Source organism: Phacochoerus africanus, chromosome 8, assembly GCF_016906955.1.
Source record: "Phacochoerus africanus isolate WHEZ1 chromosome 8, ROS_Pafr_v1, whole genome shotgun sequence".
Taxonomy (NCBI): domain Eukaryota; kingdom Metazoa; phylum Chordata; class Mammalia; order Artiodactyla; family Suidae; genus Phacochoerus; species Phacochoerus africanus.
The window spans coordinates 45,819,907-45,839,090 of record NC_062551.1 but is presented as its reverse complement, the minus strand read 5'-3'; the positions used below and the strand labels follow the sequence as shown (position 1 = coordinate 45,839,090).

General features: G+C 40.5%; 1 protein-coding gene and 1 long non-coding RNA gene across 4 annotated transcripts in view; one reads left to right on the top strand and one right to left on the bottom strand.

Annotated features, from left to right (window-relative positions):
* Window positions 1-19,184, top strand: part of ZNF382 (zinc finger protein 382) — a 37,245-nt gene that overhangs the window by 1,808 nt on the left and 16,253 nt on the right. The window contains exon 1 of one of the 3 annotated variants that reach the window (XM_047793190.1): window positions 18,791-19,184. The exons of 1 other annotated variant lie outside the window; for it this stretch is intronic. In XM_047793190.1, coding sequence (XP_047649146.1) covers window positions 18,938-19,184 — 247 coding nt within the window. In that variant the 5' untranslated portion in view covers window positions 18,791-18,937. Of the gene's footprint in view, window positions 1-18,790 lie in introns of those variants that run through there. One more of the 3 variants, XM_047793193.1, reaches the window with a different exon arrangement.
* On the bottom strand, window positions 5,185-19,124 carry LOC125134222 (uncharacterized). Its single transcript, XR_007136589.1, has 2 exons — window positions 18,937-19,124; window positions 5,185-6,337 (listed from the first exon to the last, which is right to left on the bottom strand). It is a non-coding gene; the product is annotated as an uncharacterized LOC125134222 (long non-coding RNA).

Sequence of the window (19,184 nt, the reverse complement as noted above, 5' to 3'; positions counted from 1 at the left end):
GATAAAGAAACACTAACAGGGGTTCTGGTTGTGTCTCAGTGGTAATGAACCCAACTAGGAACCATGAGGACGTTCAGTGGGTTAAGGATGCTGTGTTGTTGTGAGCTATGGTGTAGGTAGCAGACAAGGCTCGAATCTGGCTTGGCTGTGGCTGTGGTGTAGGCTGGCAGCGACAGCTCCAATTTGACCCTTAGCTTGGGAACTTACATATGCCACGGGTTTTGCCCTAAAATAAAAGAAAAAGAAACACAAACACACTGGAGTATTATTTGGCCCTAAAGAAAGAAAGAAATCCTGCCATTTGTGACAAGATGGAAGGACACTGAGGGTATTATGCTAAGTGGAATATATCAGACCGAGAAAGGCAAATAATATGTTCTCACTTGTATGAGGAATCTAAACACCACCCAAACTCTTTGAAATAGAGAGTAGAATAATAGTTGTTGCCAGGGGGTGGGAGAAATGGAGAGATGTTAGTTAAAGGTGACAGACTTTTAGGTATAAGATAAATAAGTCCTGGGGGGTGTCTAGTCTATAGCAGGAGTGACTAGTATTAATAATGCTGTGTATTATATACTTGGAATTTAAAAGATTCGATCTTAAATCTTATCTACAAGCAAAAAAGACTAATTTTGCAAGGGGAGAGAGGTGTTAACTAACTTTATTATGGTGATTTTTTGGCTATATATATACATCAAATAGTCACATAGTACACCTTAAAATTATATATGTTACTCAAAAAAGAAGAAAGTAAGAGCTGAAATTACAATTTCTTTCTTTCTTTCTTTTCAATGGCCACACCAGTGGCACATGGAAGTTCCCAGGCCAGGGATTGATTCTGAGCCTCAGCTACGGCAATGCTGGATCCTTTAACCAACTGAGTTGTGTCAGGGATGGAACCTGCCCTTCGCAGCAACCTGAGCTGCTGCAGTCAGGTTTTTAACCCACTGTTATCACAGCAGGAACTCCTAAAATTATAATTTCTAGATTACTGAATTGCATACTTGGAACACAATCTAAACTAATTCTAATATGTTGAAATAACTAGAGTTCAATAGGTAGTACACCAGAAAAATACTTTTTTACCTCTGTGTACTACTTTTAACAGATCTGAATGAGGTTTTCTGGAAATTACGGGTGATTTAATAACTTTTTCAGTTACTCTTAGCTAAGGAAAAGTATCTGAAATTCTTTGAATCACAAGGTCGGTCTCAGTAATTAAAAGTCATTTTCTTTCTTTCTTTCTTTGTCTTTTTAGGGCAGTACCCATGTCATGTGGAAGTTCCCAGGCTAAAGGTCCAATCAGAGCTGCAGCTGCCAGCCTACACCACAGCTCACAGCAATATAGGATCCTTAACCCACTTAGCAAGTTCAGGGATTTAACCCACATCGTCGCGGATACTAGTCGGGTTTGTTACCCCTGAGCCAACAGAGTTACAACAGAAACTACTAAAAGTCATTTTCTGGCATTCCCGTCGTGGTGCAGTGGTTAACGAATCCGACTAGGAACCATGAGGTTGTGGGTTCGGTCCCTGCCCTTGCTCAGTGGGTTAACGATCCGGCGTTGCCTTGAGCTGTGGTGTAGGTTGCAGACACGGCTCGGATCCCGCGTTGCTGTGGCTCTGGCGTAGGCCAGTGGCTACAGCTCCGATTCGACCCCTAGCCTGGGAACCTCCATATGCCGCAGGAGCGGCCCAAGAAATAGCAACAACAACAGCAACAACAAGTCATTTTCTAATGAAAATATTTATTGTAAAAATAAATATTTAAATTTCATGTAAAGGAAAAATTTCTTCCATCTGACTGGAGCCTCTAGTGTGGAAAAGTCTCTTTTATTTCCCTAACCTGTATTATAGAATGGTTAATATTTAGCATGATAAATATTAATATTTAATAATAACTGCTTACTATTAACTAGGCAGATTTAATCATGTTGTTATGGAAACCCTAAGGTAAATGAAGTTTCACATCACATGGTTTCTTTTTTTTTTTTTTAGGGCCACACCTGCAGCGTATGAAAGTTCCCAGGCTAGGGGTCGAATCGGAGCTGCAGCTGCCAGCCTACACCATGGCCACAATCACATGGTTTCTTATGCCTCCCTTCTTTCTCCCTTGTTCATTTTTCTAAAAAGCATCCAAAAGAGCAAAGGTCCTTTCCTGAAAATCATAAAGCCATGGCTCAGGTGAGATGATGTTCTTCCCTCCTTTCGAAATAATCTTTTTCTCCTAGCACATCCGAGCATTTTCCCATCTTGAAACATCCTGGAGATAGGATTCCCTTAAGGATAACCTTGCCTTATCCATGTTCACTTATTCATTGCATATTTCACTTAGCATCTCCTTTCTCATGCCCCACAGATGGAAATACATTCTCCTGAATTAAGTAAGCATATATTTCCTGAATGAACCTTTCTTGTCTAGACAGTGATTTAATGTCTAAGCAGTGAGTGCTCAGAAGAGCCCACACATAGGAAAGCCTTCATTATGTCCACATGCCTTGGTTTTCTCGTGAGTAAAGATGGATGTGCAAAGAATAGATTATAATATTAATATACAGCAAGAAGGGAGGTCCCCGTGTTACACCGTGTCTTTTCCCCTCCAGCTCACCTTTATGGATCATGTTTCTCCATCTCTTAGCCCAGGAGTGCTCTGTCCCATTTACCTGTCTCCATTCTGTAGCGTGGAAGTTATCTATGGCTGAAAGAGCAGATAGGAAAGCCTGCTTTCTATATACAGTAAAAGACTGGAGAAGAGAGGGGACAAGAGGAGCAGGTCCATGATGACAGGAGCCTAGGAATAGAGCAAGCCTTCAGACTCAGTAAAATTAGAAATGGCACCCTAAGCCTTCCTTTGGTTGTCAATTCAATACTATTTACTCTTTTTGTTTGTTTGTTGGTTTGTTTGTAGGGCTGCAGGTGTGGCATATGGAAGTTCCCAGGCTAGGGGGCAAATTGGAGCTACAGCTGCTGGCCTATGCCACAGCCACGCCAGATCTGAGCTGCAGCTGTGACCTACACCAAAGCTCACGGCAATGCCAGATAGTTAATCCACTGAGCAGGGCCAGGGATTGAACTCATATCCTCATGGATACTAGTCAGGTTCATAACCCACTAATAACCCACTAAGCCACAATGAGAACTCCTCAACACTAGGCACTCTTTTCTCCACTCCTCCCTTACTGGAGCTTCAGGTGCCGGCCTGCCTCACAGCCATAGCAATGCCAGATCTGAGCCATGTTTGCAACCTCCACCTCAGCTCATGGCCATGGCAGATCCTTTACCCACTGAGAGAGGCCAGGGATCGAACCCACATCCTCATGGATACTAGTAGGGTTCATAACCCGCTGAGCCACAATGGGAACTCCCAAGAAGTTTAATTTTTAATTAAAAAAAATTCCTAAATAGAGAACCTGGTTGAATTCTGCAGGAAATAAATTGATCAACACTGTTTTAGAAATTCTTTCAACCCAGGGCGTGTGACATTCAGGTGAATAAACAACAGCCTCTTCTGGTGAATAAACAACTTCTTCCCCACTGAAATGAACTCTGAAACAAAAACTACAAATCAACAAGGGAAAAGCCATCTTGGAAGAGTCAGCACGTAAAGAAGTAAGAAAGTTGGTGGTAGGTGGGGAAACTGGGTGAAGATGGTCAAAAGGTACTGGAGAGACACACCACAAAAGTTACCATAGCTGTAGTTAACCGTGCTGTGCAGCATGTGTGAAAGTTGCTAAGAGAATAAATCCTAAAATTTCTCATCACAAGGGGAAAAATCTCCTTTGTAACTATGTGAGGTGACAGATATAACTTACTGTGGTGCTCATTTCACAACATATACAACTGTCAGGTGATTATGTTGTGCACCTTAAGCTTTTATAATGGGTGAGGGGTTGAGGGAGAAAGTTGGCACCTACAAGAACTGCCTATAATATGACAACATAAAAGAATATGAAATAAATGTTTAAAATGGAAAAACAACATAAAAGAATATGAAATAAATGTTTAAAATGGAAAAACAACATAAAAAAAGAATGTGCAGATATTAAAAAGAATAAAGAGGGAGTTCCCTGTGGCACAATGGTTTAAGGATCCAGCATTGCTACAGTTGTGGTGCAGGTCATCACTGTGGTACAGGTTCATACCCTACCTGGGGAACTTCCATGCGCTGTGGGTATGGCCAAAAAAAATAGAAAACTTTTCTTTAAAAAAAGTGAAATTTCCAGGAATAAAAATCAAGGGAAAAAAATAACTTAGAGACTTAACACAACTGAAAAGTAAATTATTGGCTTTAAACGTATATGTGAGGGAATCATCTTGAAAGCAGCACACAGATAAAAAATGAACTATAGGAGGAGTTCCCGTCGTGGCGCAGTAGCTAGCGAATCTGACTAGGAGCCATGAGGTTGCGGGTTCGGTCCCTGCCCTTGCTCAGTGGGTTAACGATCCGGCGTTGCCGTGAGCTGTGGTGTAGGTTGCAGACACGGCTTGGATCCCGCGTTGTGGCTCTGGCATAGGCCGGTGGCTACAGCTCCAATTCAACCCCTAGCCTGGGAACCTCCATATGCCACGGGAGCGGCCCAAGAAATAGCAACAACAACAACAACAAAAAAGACAAAAAGACAAAAAAAAATGAACTATAGAAGAGAAACTAAGATATAGAAGAAAAAAGCTTTAATATCCATCTAATGTCATAAAAGGAGGGAAACAGAGAAAGGAGAGGAGGCATCAAAAAAGAAAATGGTTTAGAACTTTCCGTAATTAAAGTTGTGATTTCAAGATCTGAAAAGAAGTTGTAAGCAAGATAATGAAAGTAGATCTAACATCTAGATACATCATGATACTGCAAAATAACAAATCTGAAGGAAAGAAAAAGAAGGAAAAACATGTTACCTAAAAAGAAGGATGATTAGGTGCAAGAGATGTCAGAAGACAGTGGTCTGTAGAAAACCATAATTCGAAAATACACATGTACCTCAGTGTTCACTAAAGCATTATTTACAACAGCCAAGACATAGAAGCAACTTAAATGTCCATTGACAGATGAATGGATAAAGAAGATGTGGGACATATACACAATGGAATATCACGCAGCCATAAAAAATAATGAACCAATGCCATCTGCAGCAACATAGATGGATCTAGAGATCATCATCGTAAGTCAGTCAAATAGAGAAAGACAAATATATTATTACTTAGAAGTGTAATCTAAAAGAATGATACAAATGATCTTATTTGCAAAACAGAAGCAGACTCACAGTCTTAGAAAACAAACTTATGGTTAAAAAGGGGAAAGGTGGGGGATGGAGGAATAAGTTTGGAATTAACATACACTGCTATGTATAAAATAGATAATCAACAAGGACTTATGGTATAGAACTCCGCTAAATATTTTGTAATAAGCTATAAGGGAAAAGAATCTGAAATAGCAAAGATATATGCATAAGTCAATCACTTTGCTGTACACCTGAAACTAACACAACACTATAAATCAACTATACTACAATATAATATTTTTTAAAAAGACAATGGAATAATACATTCAAAATGATAAAGGAAAAACAGCAGTCAGAATGGGACAAACAGGCATTCTCTTGGTGTTGCAGAAGATTAAGGATCTGGTGTTGTCATTGTACTGGCTCGGATCACTGCTGTGGCACAGGTTCAGTCCCTGGCCTGGGAACATTCACATCCTGTGGGCATGGAAAAAAAAAAATGCGGCAAAAACATTTTAAGGCACAGACGGAGGATTGTTTCATAGACTCACTGGAGAATTTCTAAAAGATACACATTAGCAAGAAGCAAACTGATCCCAGAAAAACAAAATGAGATAAAATTGGTCGGGAAGTTTAAGTGTATACTAAGTGATAATATTAATTAATCGTGTTTCAAAACAGATTAAAAGCACCAACAACAGGAAGAATATACTTCAAGAATTCTGAGATCTTTTTTGAGATACTAATTAATTAGAAATCAAAGATGCAAGTTAAAAATTTAAGGGTAACCTCTAAAGTCAATAGATTATTTTTTAACCCTGTAGAGGGAAAGGATAATAAAACGACTGTCCCCATAGAAATCAAGAGGTTGAATCAAAGAAGCAAGTACAAGGGTGATTAAAAAGAAAGTGAGGAGGAATTCCCATCATGGCTCAGTGGTTAACGAACCCAACTAGTATCCATGAGGACTCAGGTTCAGTCCCTGGCTCCCCTCAGCAGGTTAAGGATCCAGCATTGCCATGAGTTGTGGTATAGGTTGCAGACGTAGCTTGGATCCCACATTGCTGTGGCTGTGGCATAGGACAGTGGCTACAGCTCCAATTCATTCCTGGCCTGGGTTCAGCCCTAAAAGGATAAAATAAATAAATAAATAAATAAAGTAAGTAAGTAAGTAAGTGGGGAGATGGGCTATGGAGCTAAAGGGAAGCCTGACACCAGCTCTTGGAAATAAAGACTCAGCAGACTGGCATGTCACTCAGGTTCTGACACTGAAGTGCAGTGTCCTTGCCTTTCTGATTGTGGTGGGAGAGACACAGCAAACCCAAATGCTGACTGCAGAGAAGAAGCGGAAAGAGAATTGGTGTTAAAGATTAAGGCCTATCACTTTCCACTCCTTTCTGCCATTACTCCAGTCCAGAAGTTTATAGGAGCTAAAGGATGAGTTATATGCATAAGTCAATCACTTTGCTGTACACCTGAAACTAATTTGATGTAGAAATGGGCTATCTCATGACTAGCAGATATCCCCATATCTAAGCTCAGGTGGAGACAGTCAGTTGCAGGACAATGTTCATGAGCTTTGTGGTCAAACAGATCTAGATGCAGTCCCCACCTGCACCATTTTCAGTTGTTTATATCCCTTAATATTACTGAGCCTTGTTTTCTTCAGATACAGAATGAAGATTGACCTGCCTGCTCTACCTGCCAGCTGTAAAGGAGGGAATAAGTCCCCTTCACTTGAACTGTTGTGAGAATGAAAAGAGAGGAAGTATATTAAGTGTCTACAACGTAGTCATTAAGAAAAGGCAAGAAAACTCAGAGAATAAGGAGATTATATATATCATATGGAAGTTAAAAAGGGCCAAAAGTTAAGTCCACTTTTTAAGTTCTAAAATTCAGGTGTTGGTCAGAATCAGCTGGGAAAGTTGCTGCCGGTGCTTCTGTATAGCAACCAACCCAGATGAACGCAATCGCCATCTATAAGGTAAGTCCCAGGCATCAGTAATTTTAAGGTCTCTATGAGATAATTGTGGTGCAGATCAAGATTTGATAGTCCTTACTTCTAAGGTTTTTTTCCCCATGATTTCTCTCTTAGAATAAAATCCATGCAATTTCTCATGGATAACAAGGCCCTACTTATTTCATTTTACTCTGCCCTCTTCCCTAAAATCCTTTTCCTTTAGTTCCCAAATCATGAAATATTTCTTACCTCCTAGAACTACCTATCTCTTTCACCTCCCAGAGATGGGCTCATTGTATTGTTTCCTCCTTTTTGTGTGTGTCTGATCTAAAGGTTGCATACCCAAAATGATTATATCAGCTGACCTTACCAAAGAAGTTCATGCCTATATCTTTCTACCCTAGCACCTGTTTCATTACACATTGATTTCTCTTTGTTTTATTATTTAAATTAATGTATTTATTTCTTCACACCTAAAGTTCCACAGGGGCAGATGCAATCACTTTTTCCTAATCCACTAAATAACAAGCTCATAGGGCAATGCAGTTGTTAGTTACATAACAAGTTAATTAATGAATAAAGGAATAGAAATTTCAGTGAGAAAAAGGCAAAGAAGATCATGGAAAGACAAGTGAATATTATTTAACCAAGACATTAAGCAACAGTTACTATATATATATATATATTCTACCTCCCATCTCATATTTTACTACAGTAATGAAATATCCTCTTTCCTACCATTTAAGATGAGAATTAAAGTATATCTATACTAACATAGCCAAAACCAACCACTCATATTTCATAGAAGAGCATCTAAAAAAGTTTTTTGGATATTGTTAACAGGTATGCCATACTGTAAAGCTTATAAAGTTTTGATCAGAAAGGCTTGGAGCTACAAAGGAGAATATGCTAACTCAATAGTATGGAGAAAGGCCTTGATAAGACCAGAATGCCATGGGTTCTATGACAAATGATACATTAAATTTTGGCTAGAGGGTGGTAATAAAGATTAACAAATAGCCTAAAGAAAATCAGAAGTGATAGATGAACCATGCATAAAATGGAGCCAAGAATAATTTTCCTATGGCTAAAGAATGGTATGTATGCCAAAGGCAAAATAAAACAAGCAACATTATTTGGCTGAAATTAAAGAGAGACTGATGATAATGAATGAGCCAAAATATCTTCACCTGTAAATAAACACCCTACTAAGTAAGTTTTGGGTCAGTTGTGGAAAGGCAATCAAAATGAAAAAACATCTAGAAAACCATGATGTTAAAGACATTATATAGGAGTTCCCTCGTGGTATAGCAGGCTAAGGATCCAGCATTGTAACAGCAGTGGCTTGGGTTGCTTTTATGTCACAGGTTTGATCCCTGGCCTAAGAATTCCCACATGCTGCATGCATAGCCCCTGAAAAAAGACATAATTTTTTAGCAGTATCTAGGGCATAAAACTCTAGTAGCCAGAGTAGAAGTAATGGACCTAAATGCTTATATTAATACAAATAAGATAAACTAAATGAAGCATCCACCTTAGCAACTTAAGGATAAAAAAGGGAAATAAAGAAAAATGAAGGAATTCATGAATATGGAGGTGGAATGTAATGAGTTATAAAACATGTTAAATTATAATAAAAACAAGAAGAGGGGAGTTCCTCTTGTGGCTCAGTGGTGATGAATTTGATTAGCATCCATGAGGACACTGGTTCGATCCCTGGCCTTGTTCAGTGGGTTAAAGATCCAACATTGCCCTAAGCTGTGATGTAGGTCACGGACACAGCTTGGATCCTGTATTGCTATGGCTGTGGTGTAGGTGAGCAGCTACAGGTCCAGTTTGACCCCCGGCATGGGAACTTCCATATGTGGCAAGTACAGCCCTAAAAAGACAAAAACAAACAAATGAACAAACAAAAAAAACCTAGAGGAGAAATCACCACCACCACCACAGAGCATGTATTTCTATTTAAATGATAAAAGACTCATGCCAATCAGTTTGAAAATATAGATGAATAAAATTCTAGTTCTAAGCACCAGAAGACATACAAGGTTGAAAGAGCTCAATTTCAGGAAAAAGATATGCTCAAAGGCTTAAAAATTAAAAAGCCAAAAACTCCTTTTGGTTTCTCATGCTGTGGTCACTAAATATCAATGCCCATTTATGAACTCAATAAAGAAATGTTTGAAACTTGATCTATGGCAGGGAAAGTACAAGATGAGCCCAGAACATATTGTGCCAGGAAAAAAGTAGCTTTCAAATATCAATATTTTCAGCAAGTGGTGCTGGGAAAACTGGACAGCAGCATGTAAATAAATGAAACTGGAACACACCCTCACACCATGCACAAAAATAAACTCAAAATGGCTGAAAGACTTAAACATAAGACACTGTCAAACTCCTAGAAGAGAACATAGGCAAAACATTCTCTGACATCAACCTAACAAATGTTTTCTCAGGTCAGTCTCCGAAGGCAACAGAAATAAAAGCAAAAATAAACCAATGGGAACTAATCAAACTGACAAGCTTTTGCACAGCAAAGGAAACCATAAAAAACAAAAACAATACAACTTACAGAATGGGAGAAAATAGTTTCAAATGATACAACTGACAAGGGCTTAATCTCTAAAATATACAAACAACTTATACAACTCAACAGCAAAACTGCCAATTGAAAAGTAGGCAGAAGACCTGAATAGACACTTCTCCAAAGAAAGATATACAGATGGCCAGCAAACACATGAGAAAATGCTCGACATCACTGATGATTAGAGAAATGCAAATCAAAACTACCATGAGATACCACCTCACAACAGTCAGAATGGCCATCATTAATAAGTCCACAAATAACGAATGCTGGAGGGGGTGTGGAGAAAAGAGAACCTTCCTGCACTGTTGGGGGAATGTAAATTGGTACAACCACTATGGAAAACAGTTCGGAGGTACCTCAGAAAACTAAACATAGAACTACCATATGACCCAGCATCCCACTCTTGGGCATATATCCTGACAAAACTTTGCTTGAAAAAGACACATGCACCCCAATATGTTCACTGCAGCACTATTCGCAATAGCCGAGACATGGAAACAACCTAAATGTCCATCGACAGATGAATGGATTAAGAAGATATGTTATATATACACAATGGAATACACCTCAGCCATTAAAAAAAAAAAAAATGCCATTTGCAGCAACATGGATGGAACTAGAGACTCATACTAAGTTAAGCAAGTCAGAAAGAGAAAGACGGGAGTTCCTGTCATGGTGCAGTGGAGATGGGTCCGACTGGGAACCATGAGGTTTCAGTTTCAATCCCTGGCCTTGCTTAGTGGGTTGGGATCTGGCGTTGCCGTGAGATGTGGTGTAGATCCCGCATTGCTGTGGCTGTGGCATAGGCCGGCTGCAACAGCTCCAATTGGACCCCTGGCCTGGGAGCCTCCATATGCCATGGGTGCAGCCCTAAAAAAAACCAAAGACATAAACAAAAAAGAGACAAATACCATATGATATCACTTATATCTGGAATCTAATATACAGCACAAATGAACCTTTCATGGACATGGAGACCAGACTTGTGAATGCCAAGGGGGAGGGATGGGATGGACTTGGAATCTTGGGTTAATAGATGCAAATTTTGCCTTTGGAATGGATAAGCAACGAGATTCTGCTGTATAGTGCTGGGAACTGTATCTAGTCACTTGTGGTGAAGCATGATAATGTAGGAAAAAGGAATGTATGTACGTGTGTGTCTGGGTCACCTTGCTGTACAGTAGAAAACTGACAGAACACTAAACCAGCTATCATGGAAAAAAAAATCTAAAAGAGAAATAGCCATATGATATCACCTATATCTGGAATCCAATATATGGCACAAATGAAACTTTCCACAGAAAAGAAATTCATGGACATGGAGAACAGACTTGTGGTTGTCAAGAGGGAGGGGAAGGGAGTGGGATGGATGGGGAATCTGGGATTAATAGATGCAAACTATTGCCTTTGGAATGGATAAGCAATGAGATCTTGCTATATAGCCCAGGGAACTATATCTAGTCACTTATGATGGAGCATGATGGAGGATAATGTGAGAAAAAGAATGTATATATGTATATGTGGCTGGGTCACTTTGCTGTAAAGTAGAAAATTGAAAGAACACTAAACCAGCTCTAATGGAAAAAATAAAAATCATATGAAAAATAAAAATTAAACAAAAAGACTAATAGATCATGTTAATAGGCCACAGACACCACCTGAAATGGCTTTAACAAGCCAGCATCATAACTAATAAAAATAATAATAAAAAATCAAATATTTTTATAAACATTTTAAATAAATAACAAATAATATCTAATGATACTAAAAAAGATGGCCAGGTCTCAATTCAACGGTCTGGTTGTAGGAGGAGGTACAAGGTGAGCCTAGCATATCGTGTCAAAGAACAAGAGTCATTACAAAGATTAAAATATTAAATCTCGTGTCCACAGAAATCAGCTTAAAGAATTTAGCCAATATTCTAATAACAGCATTTTAGGGGAAAATATGGAGGTGCTAGTCCTGGATAAAATGGAGTGAGCACATAACTGTTTCTGACGGTCAAGAGTTTAGCTATAGTTAGCTAGGTCTTCTGCTTCAGAGTCTTTCATAAGTCTGCAATCAAGGTGTAGGGAGCCAGGGGTCTCAATCTGAAGGCTTAATTGGGAAAGAAACCCCTTCTCAGCAAATATGCTTTTGGCAGCATTCAGGTTTTTTGCAGGCTATTTGACTGAAGGCATCCTGTTTTCTGTTGGTTCTTTCCCAGAGGCCACCCTCCGTTTCTTGCCACATGGACCGCCACAATATGAACATTTCCTTCATCCAAGCTAGCAAGGGAGGAGTTCTATCGTGGCTCAGCAGAAATGAATCTGACAAGCATCCTTGAGGACAAAGGTTCGATCCCTGGCCTCACTCAGTGGGTTAAGGATCCAGTTGCCGTGAGCTGTGGTATAGGTCGCAGACACAGTTCAGATGCTGAGTGGCTGTGGCTGGCAGGTATAGCTCTGATTCGACCCCTAGCCTAGGAACCTCCATATACCACAGGTGCAGCCCTAAAAAGGCCAAAAAAAAATTTTTTTTTTCATCTTTCTGTGACTGATTTCCAAGATAGGTCCCTGATCTCTCTGTATGCAAGTTCCAATATTACTCCTACCCAGTCCTAAAAGCTTCGCAAAACATGGTTGTCTCAACACATACCAGTCTTGAGGACAGTCAGCTGCCAGTCTTATATTTTCCAAAAATGCAAAGAATTTCTAAGTTTTTCCATAAGTAATCAAATGGGGCCAATTTTTCTTAATCATCCCTCTGTTATTCTTTGGATGGCCAAATACCTCTTCAAGGCTTAAAGATTAACTCTGTAACTCTTCTTGAAAGAAGGGTGAACTTACTGGAGATGCTAGACATTAATAGAAGAATAGCACGACCCACCAGAAGCACCTTGGGCTGTTTGACATCATACTTCACTGGTATGGGAGGAACTGGGGGCAGCTTCTTAGATCTCTGTTACATAGGATGTTTCTAAATAAGGAAATGTCTACATTTGATCTAGTATATAATTATGTGCAAGAACTAAGAGAAATAGCAGCTTACAAAAGCCAGGGTTAAAAATGGTTCAGAACTTGTCAGTACTCTTCAGGATTTCCCATTTGGCGAAGCACAGAGACCACAGATGTGAGAACTGGGAAAAGAAAAGTTGGGCTATTGTTGCAGGACTGTGTACAGAGAGATGGGACACCAAGGCTTATTTCCAGGAAGGAGTGTTTATCCGTGCCGGCACTGGCTCAGCGGATTCACATCCAAAGGCTGAGCCGCAAGCACAGCGGGGCGTAGCCTTACATACCCTTCATTAGCTTCCCCTTTATGTTTCAGCCCCATTGTCTTCCTTGTAGGGTAGCATACATTCTGTACATTGATTGGACGGACTATGTTACAGTTACACATGCGCACATAGATGCTGATTATGCCACGTTGCCTTCTCTTTGTTCTGGGAGGGCTCTTACCACACTGTGAGAGTAGATGTACCTCTCAGCTCCCAGAATGAGGCACAATTAACATGAGCTCTTTTTCTTCTGTTTTCTTGCCTGTAAACAATACTTGATCAACATCCACAGAACAGCGGTAAGAGGGACTTTAGACAAATCCAAACTTTTCATACATAAGGAACCCAGTGCAGGTACAGATACCAAGCAGAGGTTCTCCTGTCTGAAAGTAGGATCCAGACACTTGAGCAGGAGGTTTCTGGCCCATCCTCCATCTAATACTGGCCTGGCCTGGACCTGAAATTGGGCACACCTGAAATAATCCTCCTCCCTCGATTCCACTTCCAGGCCTACAAAGGGAAGGCACCATCCACCAAAACCTCCTCTGTGGCCTCAGGGACTGTCACATATTGTAAATTCCAATAGGCCCACAACAGTATTTCACAGCCCGCATGTTCTTCCAGAATTTTGCCACTTACCTACTTCATCAAGAAGTAGAGGTTATTTCCCTTCCTTTGAAAAACAGCCCTCTTGATGAACAGCCTGGTAGAAATGACATTGTGTATCTTCATCAATGCTCTATAATTTTATAATCCCGTGTTGCTGTAGCTGTGGTGTAGGTCAGCAGCTACAGCTCTGATTTGACCCCCAGGGTCCACAAAATGGACCAGTGGCCCAGCCCATGTCACAAATCTAAACTTAAGTCAGCTGGCATTTAGAGGAAATACCTGTCAAGAAAACCTAACCTACACCTATCACAATCCTCCAACTCAGCTTTGGCTAGCTTACCTTTCACTAGAAAATAGGACCAGCTAACCTTATAAGGAAATCTCTGACCTCTTCGCCAATCATGTTGTATTCTATAAAATTCTCTCTTGCCCAAAACCCCTTGGGAAGAGTGCTCTACTGCTTGTGACATACTATACTCCACCAATCCATGGACTGTTTCCCTTGAATTAGACATCAAACTCATGAGTACATTGTTTTACTTTTGTTGTTTGACACTACATACAAGGAAGTATAACAAAACATTGATTGGGTTGAATTCCTTTTTCAAACTAAGGTTTAGAGAGGTCTTTATTCATTTAAAAGATTAATTTGTGTGATTTTTATTCTAAAAAACACCCCTCAAAATCATAAACATAGGCAGGAGGAGAAATTTTGAAGAATGTACATCTAAATGTTAACTGATTATTTCCAGATGCTAAAATTATAAGTACATTTAAGTTTCTATTTTATAAGTTCAACTTGGATTTTTTTTTTTTTTTGGTCTTTTTTGTCTTTTTGCCATTTCTTGGGCCGCTCCCGCGGCATATGGAGGTTCCCAGGCTAGGGGTCGAATCGGAGCTGTAGCTGCCAGCCTATGCCAGAGCCACAGCAACACGGGATCTGAACCTCGTCTGCAACCCCACCACAGCTCACAGCAACGCCAGATGGTTAACCCACTGAGCAAGGACAGGAATCGAACCCTCAACCTCATGGTTCCTAGTCGGATTCGTTAACCACTGCACCACGATGGGAACTCTGACTTGGATTTCTAATTGTTTTCAACAAGACTGCATTCATTCCATCATCAGGAATTAACATCTATTTGCATTTAAAACATTTTTCTAAAGAGCTGTAGAGAGGGCTATCTTCTACTTATGAAACTAAGCAAACAGACTATCAAGATGACAGCTAACAGCACTAAAACCCGTGTTACTGAAATAAATAAACCCACCAAGTCTAGTACCTTCTTTTACTGTATTTCATAAACATAATGAGACACTTTTCATGGTAAGATTCACCTGTAGGGAGTTCCCTTCATGGCTCAGTGGTAACAAACCCAACCAATATCCTTGAGGATGCGAGTTTGATCCCAGGCCTCATTTGGTGGGTCAAGGATCTGGCATTCCGTGAGCTGTGGTGTAGGTGGCAGACACGGCTAAGATCTGGCATTGTGGTGGCTGTGGTATAGGCTGGCAGCTACAGGTCCGCTAGCCTGAGAACTTCCATATGCCACAGGGGCGGCCCTAAAAAGACCCAAAAAAGAGAAAGATTCACCTGTGAATGTGTGCAATTCAGGTGACACTTTCAAATTAAACAGTGGGAGTTCCCGTCGTGGCGCAGTGGTTAACGAATCCGACTAGGAACCATGAGATTGCGGGTTCGGTCCCTGACCTTGCTCAGTGGGTTAAGGATCCGGAGTTGCCGTGAGCTGTGGTGTAGGTTGCAGACGCAGCTCGGATCCCGCGTTGCTGTGGCTCTGGCGTAGGCTGGTGGCTACAGCTCCGATTAGACCTCTAGCCTGGGACCCTCCATATGCCGTGGGAGCAGCCCAAGAAATAGCAAAAAAAAAAAACCAGTGTTTGGTCCATGGTAGAAGCTTAATAAATGTGGCTTTATCACACTGTCTTTATTGAATGGCCAGTTAATGTACCGTATTGGATATAACCTTTGAAAAATGGGTAAGAAATGCCATTATAATAATTAAACTGATTTATAATTTAGCAATTTCTTGAGTTTTTTGTTCATAAACATTAATACTGCATAGCATTATATATTTTTATATTAGAACCTCTTATCTATATAATACTAACCACTGGAATATAATGTGATTAACTTTATATTTACATGATAGTGTAAATCATTTTGGGACCAACTCCTCTTAATGTTCACTTCTAGGTATAAATTAATGGTTCTGGCTCTATGGTTCAAAATCTGTTTGGATCCTGTACACCTTTGAGCATCTCAAAATTATAGATTTTTTCCCAAGAAAAGTATGCATTAATAAATATATAGGAGTGCCCTGGTGGCTCTGTAGGTCAAGGACCCAGCATTGTCACTGCTGTGGCTTGGGTTCATTCCCTGGCTCTGGAACTTCTGCATGCTTGAGTGAGGCCAAATAAATAAATATATAAATAGACAATAATTTGGTATATAATTCTAAGATAAATTATTTAAGGTGAAGGATACCTGTTCTAGACCATCTAAGCATATGGCTCACTTTCTTACTTACAAGTGCCCATTACAATTAACTTCGTATTTTCATTGCTCCTTATGTATGAATGTGGAATGACTTAGGATATCCACACAATAATAACAGGTTTGGGGTTTTTTTGGTCTTTTTTTTTTTTTTTTTTTTAGGGCTGCACCCGAGGGATAATGGAGGTTCCCAGGCTAGGGGTCGAATCAGAGCTGTAGCTGCTGACCTATGCCACAGCTCACAACAATGCCAGATCCTTAATCCACTGAGCGAGGCCAGGGATTGAACCTGTGTCATCATGGTTACTAGTCAAATTTGTTTCTGCTAAGCCATGACGGGAACTCCAGGTTTTTAATTTAAGCACTTCTTATTGTCAGCCACTGTTCTAATGCTGATAATAGTAAGTCTCCTAATCCTCATAAAATCCCTTTGAAATTAATACTATTATTTGCATTTTTCAAACAATAAACTCTGAAATAGAAAGATATTGAATATATTGCCCAAGCTTATAAATACTTACAAGACCAAGATTTTAATTCAGACACTCTAGATTAGGGGTCAGCAAATTTTTCTATAAAGGACCAGACAGTAAATATGTTAGGCTTTGTGGGCCAAAAGACAAAATCAAGGATATTATGTAGGTACAAATATAATGAGAGAAAACAAACTTCCACAAAATTTTTATTGACAAAATTCAAAACTTTATTTATGAACTCTGAATTTTAATTTCATATAATTTTCACACATCATGAAATACTGTTCTCCTTTTGATAGGTTGTCAATTATAGAAAAATGTTAAAGCCAGTCTTAGTTCACAAGCCATAAAGAAAATAGGCTCTAAGCTGAATTTGGCCTGCAGGATCATGGCTTGTTGACCTCTGCTCAAGACTCAAGAGACCATCATACACTACTGACCCTCAGTGTACACCAGCATGTGACTCGAAAAAAAACTGATGCTGCCAAATCTTATACAAGAACTGGTTGGTACCACATAAATCTCCTCATTCTTTGAGAAAAAAATTCTGCCCTTCTTGAAAGAGATGTCGCTGTATATACCTCCCAATAATATTCTGACCCTTAAAGGCCTCTAAAACAGAAGGCTGTTTTTACTGAAGACTATTACTGAAATCAGTCAAACTTTCTCCTCCCTTGCCATATTTCCACTCATGTCTTTGAAGAAAAATTGAAGTATCTGATGTGTAATTCTCACTGGTCTCTTAACAAATCACCATGTAAAGGGGAATTGTTTTTGTGTCATGAGACTACTTAAACAAAAAGAACCCAAGGCACAGGTGTTGCCAAGTGGTTATAGAAAATTTAACTGTAGGAAGGGCATTTGATGAGGAGCTGGGAAAAAAGGGGACCCATCCTTATGTTACGGTCATCAACTAGGGAGAGAAGGCCTAGAGACCAGGTAAATGGATTAGCTGCTGTTTGGCAGGGCATTTAAAATGAAGTTATTCTATATCCCCAAAAACAAAAATTCATTCCATGAAACAGAAAGCTCAAAATGATCTCTAGATTGGCTTTGAGATGTACAACTGCAACACTTTTCTCCTTTGGTGGCTATTTTGGAATACAGCAAAACTTAGAACAGGGAATCATGACATAGCAGGTCTTTCATACCTAGGCTAAGTAAGAACACATTCTTCATCATTAGCAAACCTCCATCATCCATGTTAAAAATACCCAATGGAAGTATGAGAAAGACCGGAGTACTGTTGATCCTTCACTGCATCATAAAAGTCAGGTTCATTGAAGCCTAGGACTGGAATCTGTTTCTATGTTCCCAGCAGTTTTCTATCCACAAAGCAATGAAAATGCTGTAGATCTGCGATATGCAGACTGCACCCAAAAAGCTTCAGGAAGAAACTTTGGAGGAAGGAAACCTACTCTTGGTGCCTTAATATTACATCTTCCCAGGACCTGGGATGGGGGGTGGGGGCAATTCCAGCTCTAAAATCACCGTAATGGACCCAGAGCTGTGCTTTTTTTTTTTTTTTTTAGTTGGAACTAAAAAAGTCTCAAAAAGTCAGTTTCCCTTTAACAGCCATTTTTGTGCAAATAACATTTCCATGCAGTGTGGCTATAAGGTGAAAAGACAGAGAAAGTGAAAGAAAATCCAGCGCAACAAATTCCAAGAAACCATAGGATTTACAGTTAACTCCAGAACAGGTTACATTTAATATACTGCCTGCCTACTGTGCATTAAGCACTAGGCTAGACAATAGACACACGTTGCAATGATGAAGGCAGCAAGGGCCCTGTTTTAGAACTGGGAGCCTCTGTGGTTACAGGGGCTTCAGAGTCTTTCACAGGTACCGACTGAGTCAGGCAGGGTTCTCGTGCAGCGATTCCTCCGCAATAGAAAAGCAAAAATGAAGCTCTACCCTCCTAAAAGTAAACAAAAGCCGCACTATGCCAGTTTTGGTCACTCTCCAGTCGGTCACTATAGTGCTGTCACAGGATCACTTGGTCACAGTATTAACACCTCACAGTCGCCAATCAGGGTCATTAACGCCCCGCCCCCACTCATAGTCCTAGGAGCCTCATCTGCACCTGAACCTGCCCCCACTCACATGCACACACGCCCGCTCGCGCTCTTTCTGACATAGACTCATAATTACATCTTACACTCACAATCTCTCTCACACACACACCACAAACACCTTTCTCAGCACCTGACCCACACAAACCGGTGGCTGCTTCTTCCAGACGCCACCGAGCCTGGGAAACTCCAGGCCTCCTGCAACGAGCGCCTCCCGCCCCAGGGCCCAGGTCACCTCAACTCACCATGTGGAAAACTATAACCGCAAGGCTAGTGGAAAATGAACCACAGCCTGAAGCTCATGAGTCCCCCCAGGACCTGCGGGAAACGAAGTCCAAACCGGAAAAGCGCGGACACAGACACAAACAGACCCGAGCGCCCACAGCCGGGAGAGCTCGGCCGCGCACCCCGCAGCCCCGTGGACTCCTGGGAGCTCCGGCCCGCACGGGAGTGCGCAGGCGCAGACGGCTGAGCCTGGGCTCGGGTGAGGTTG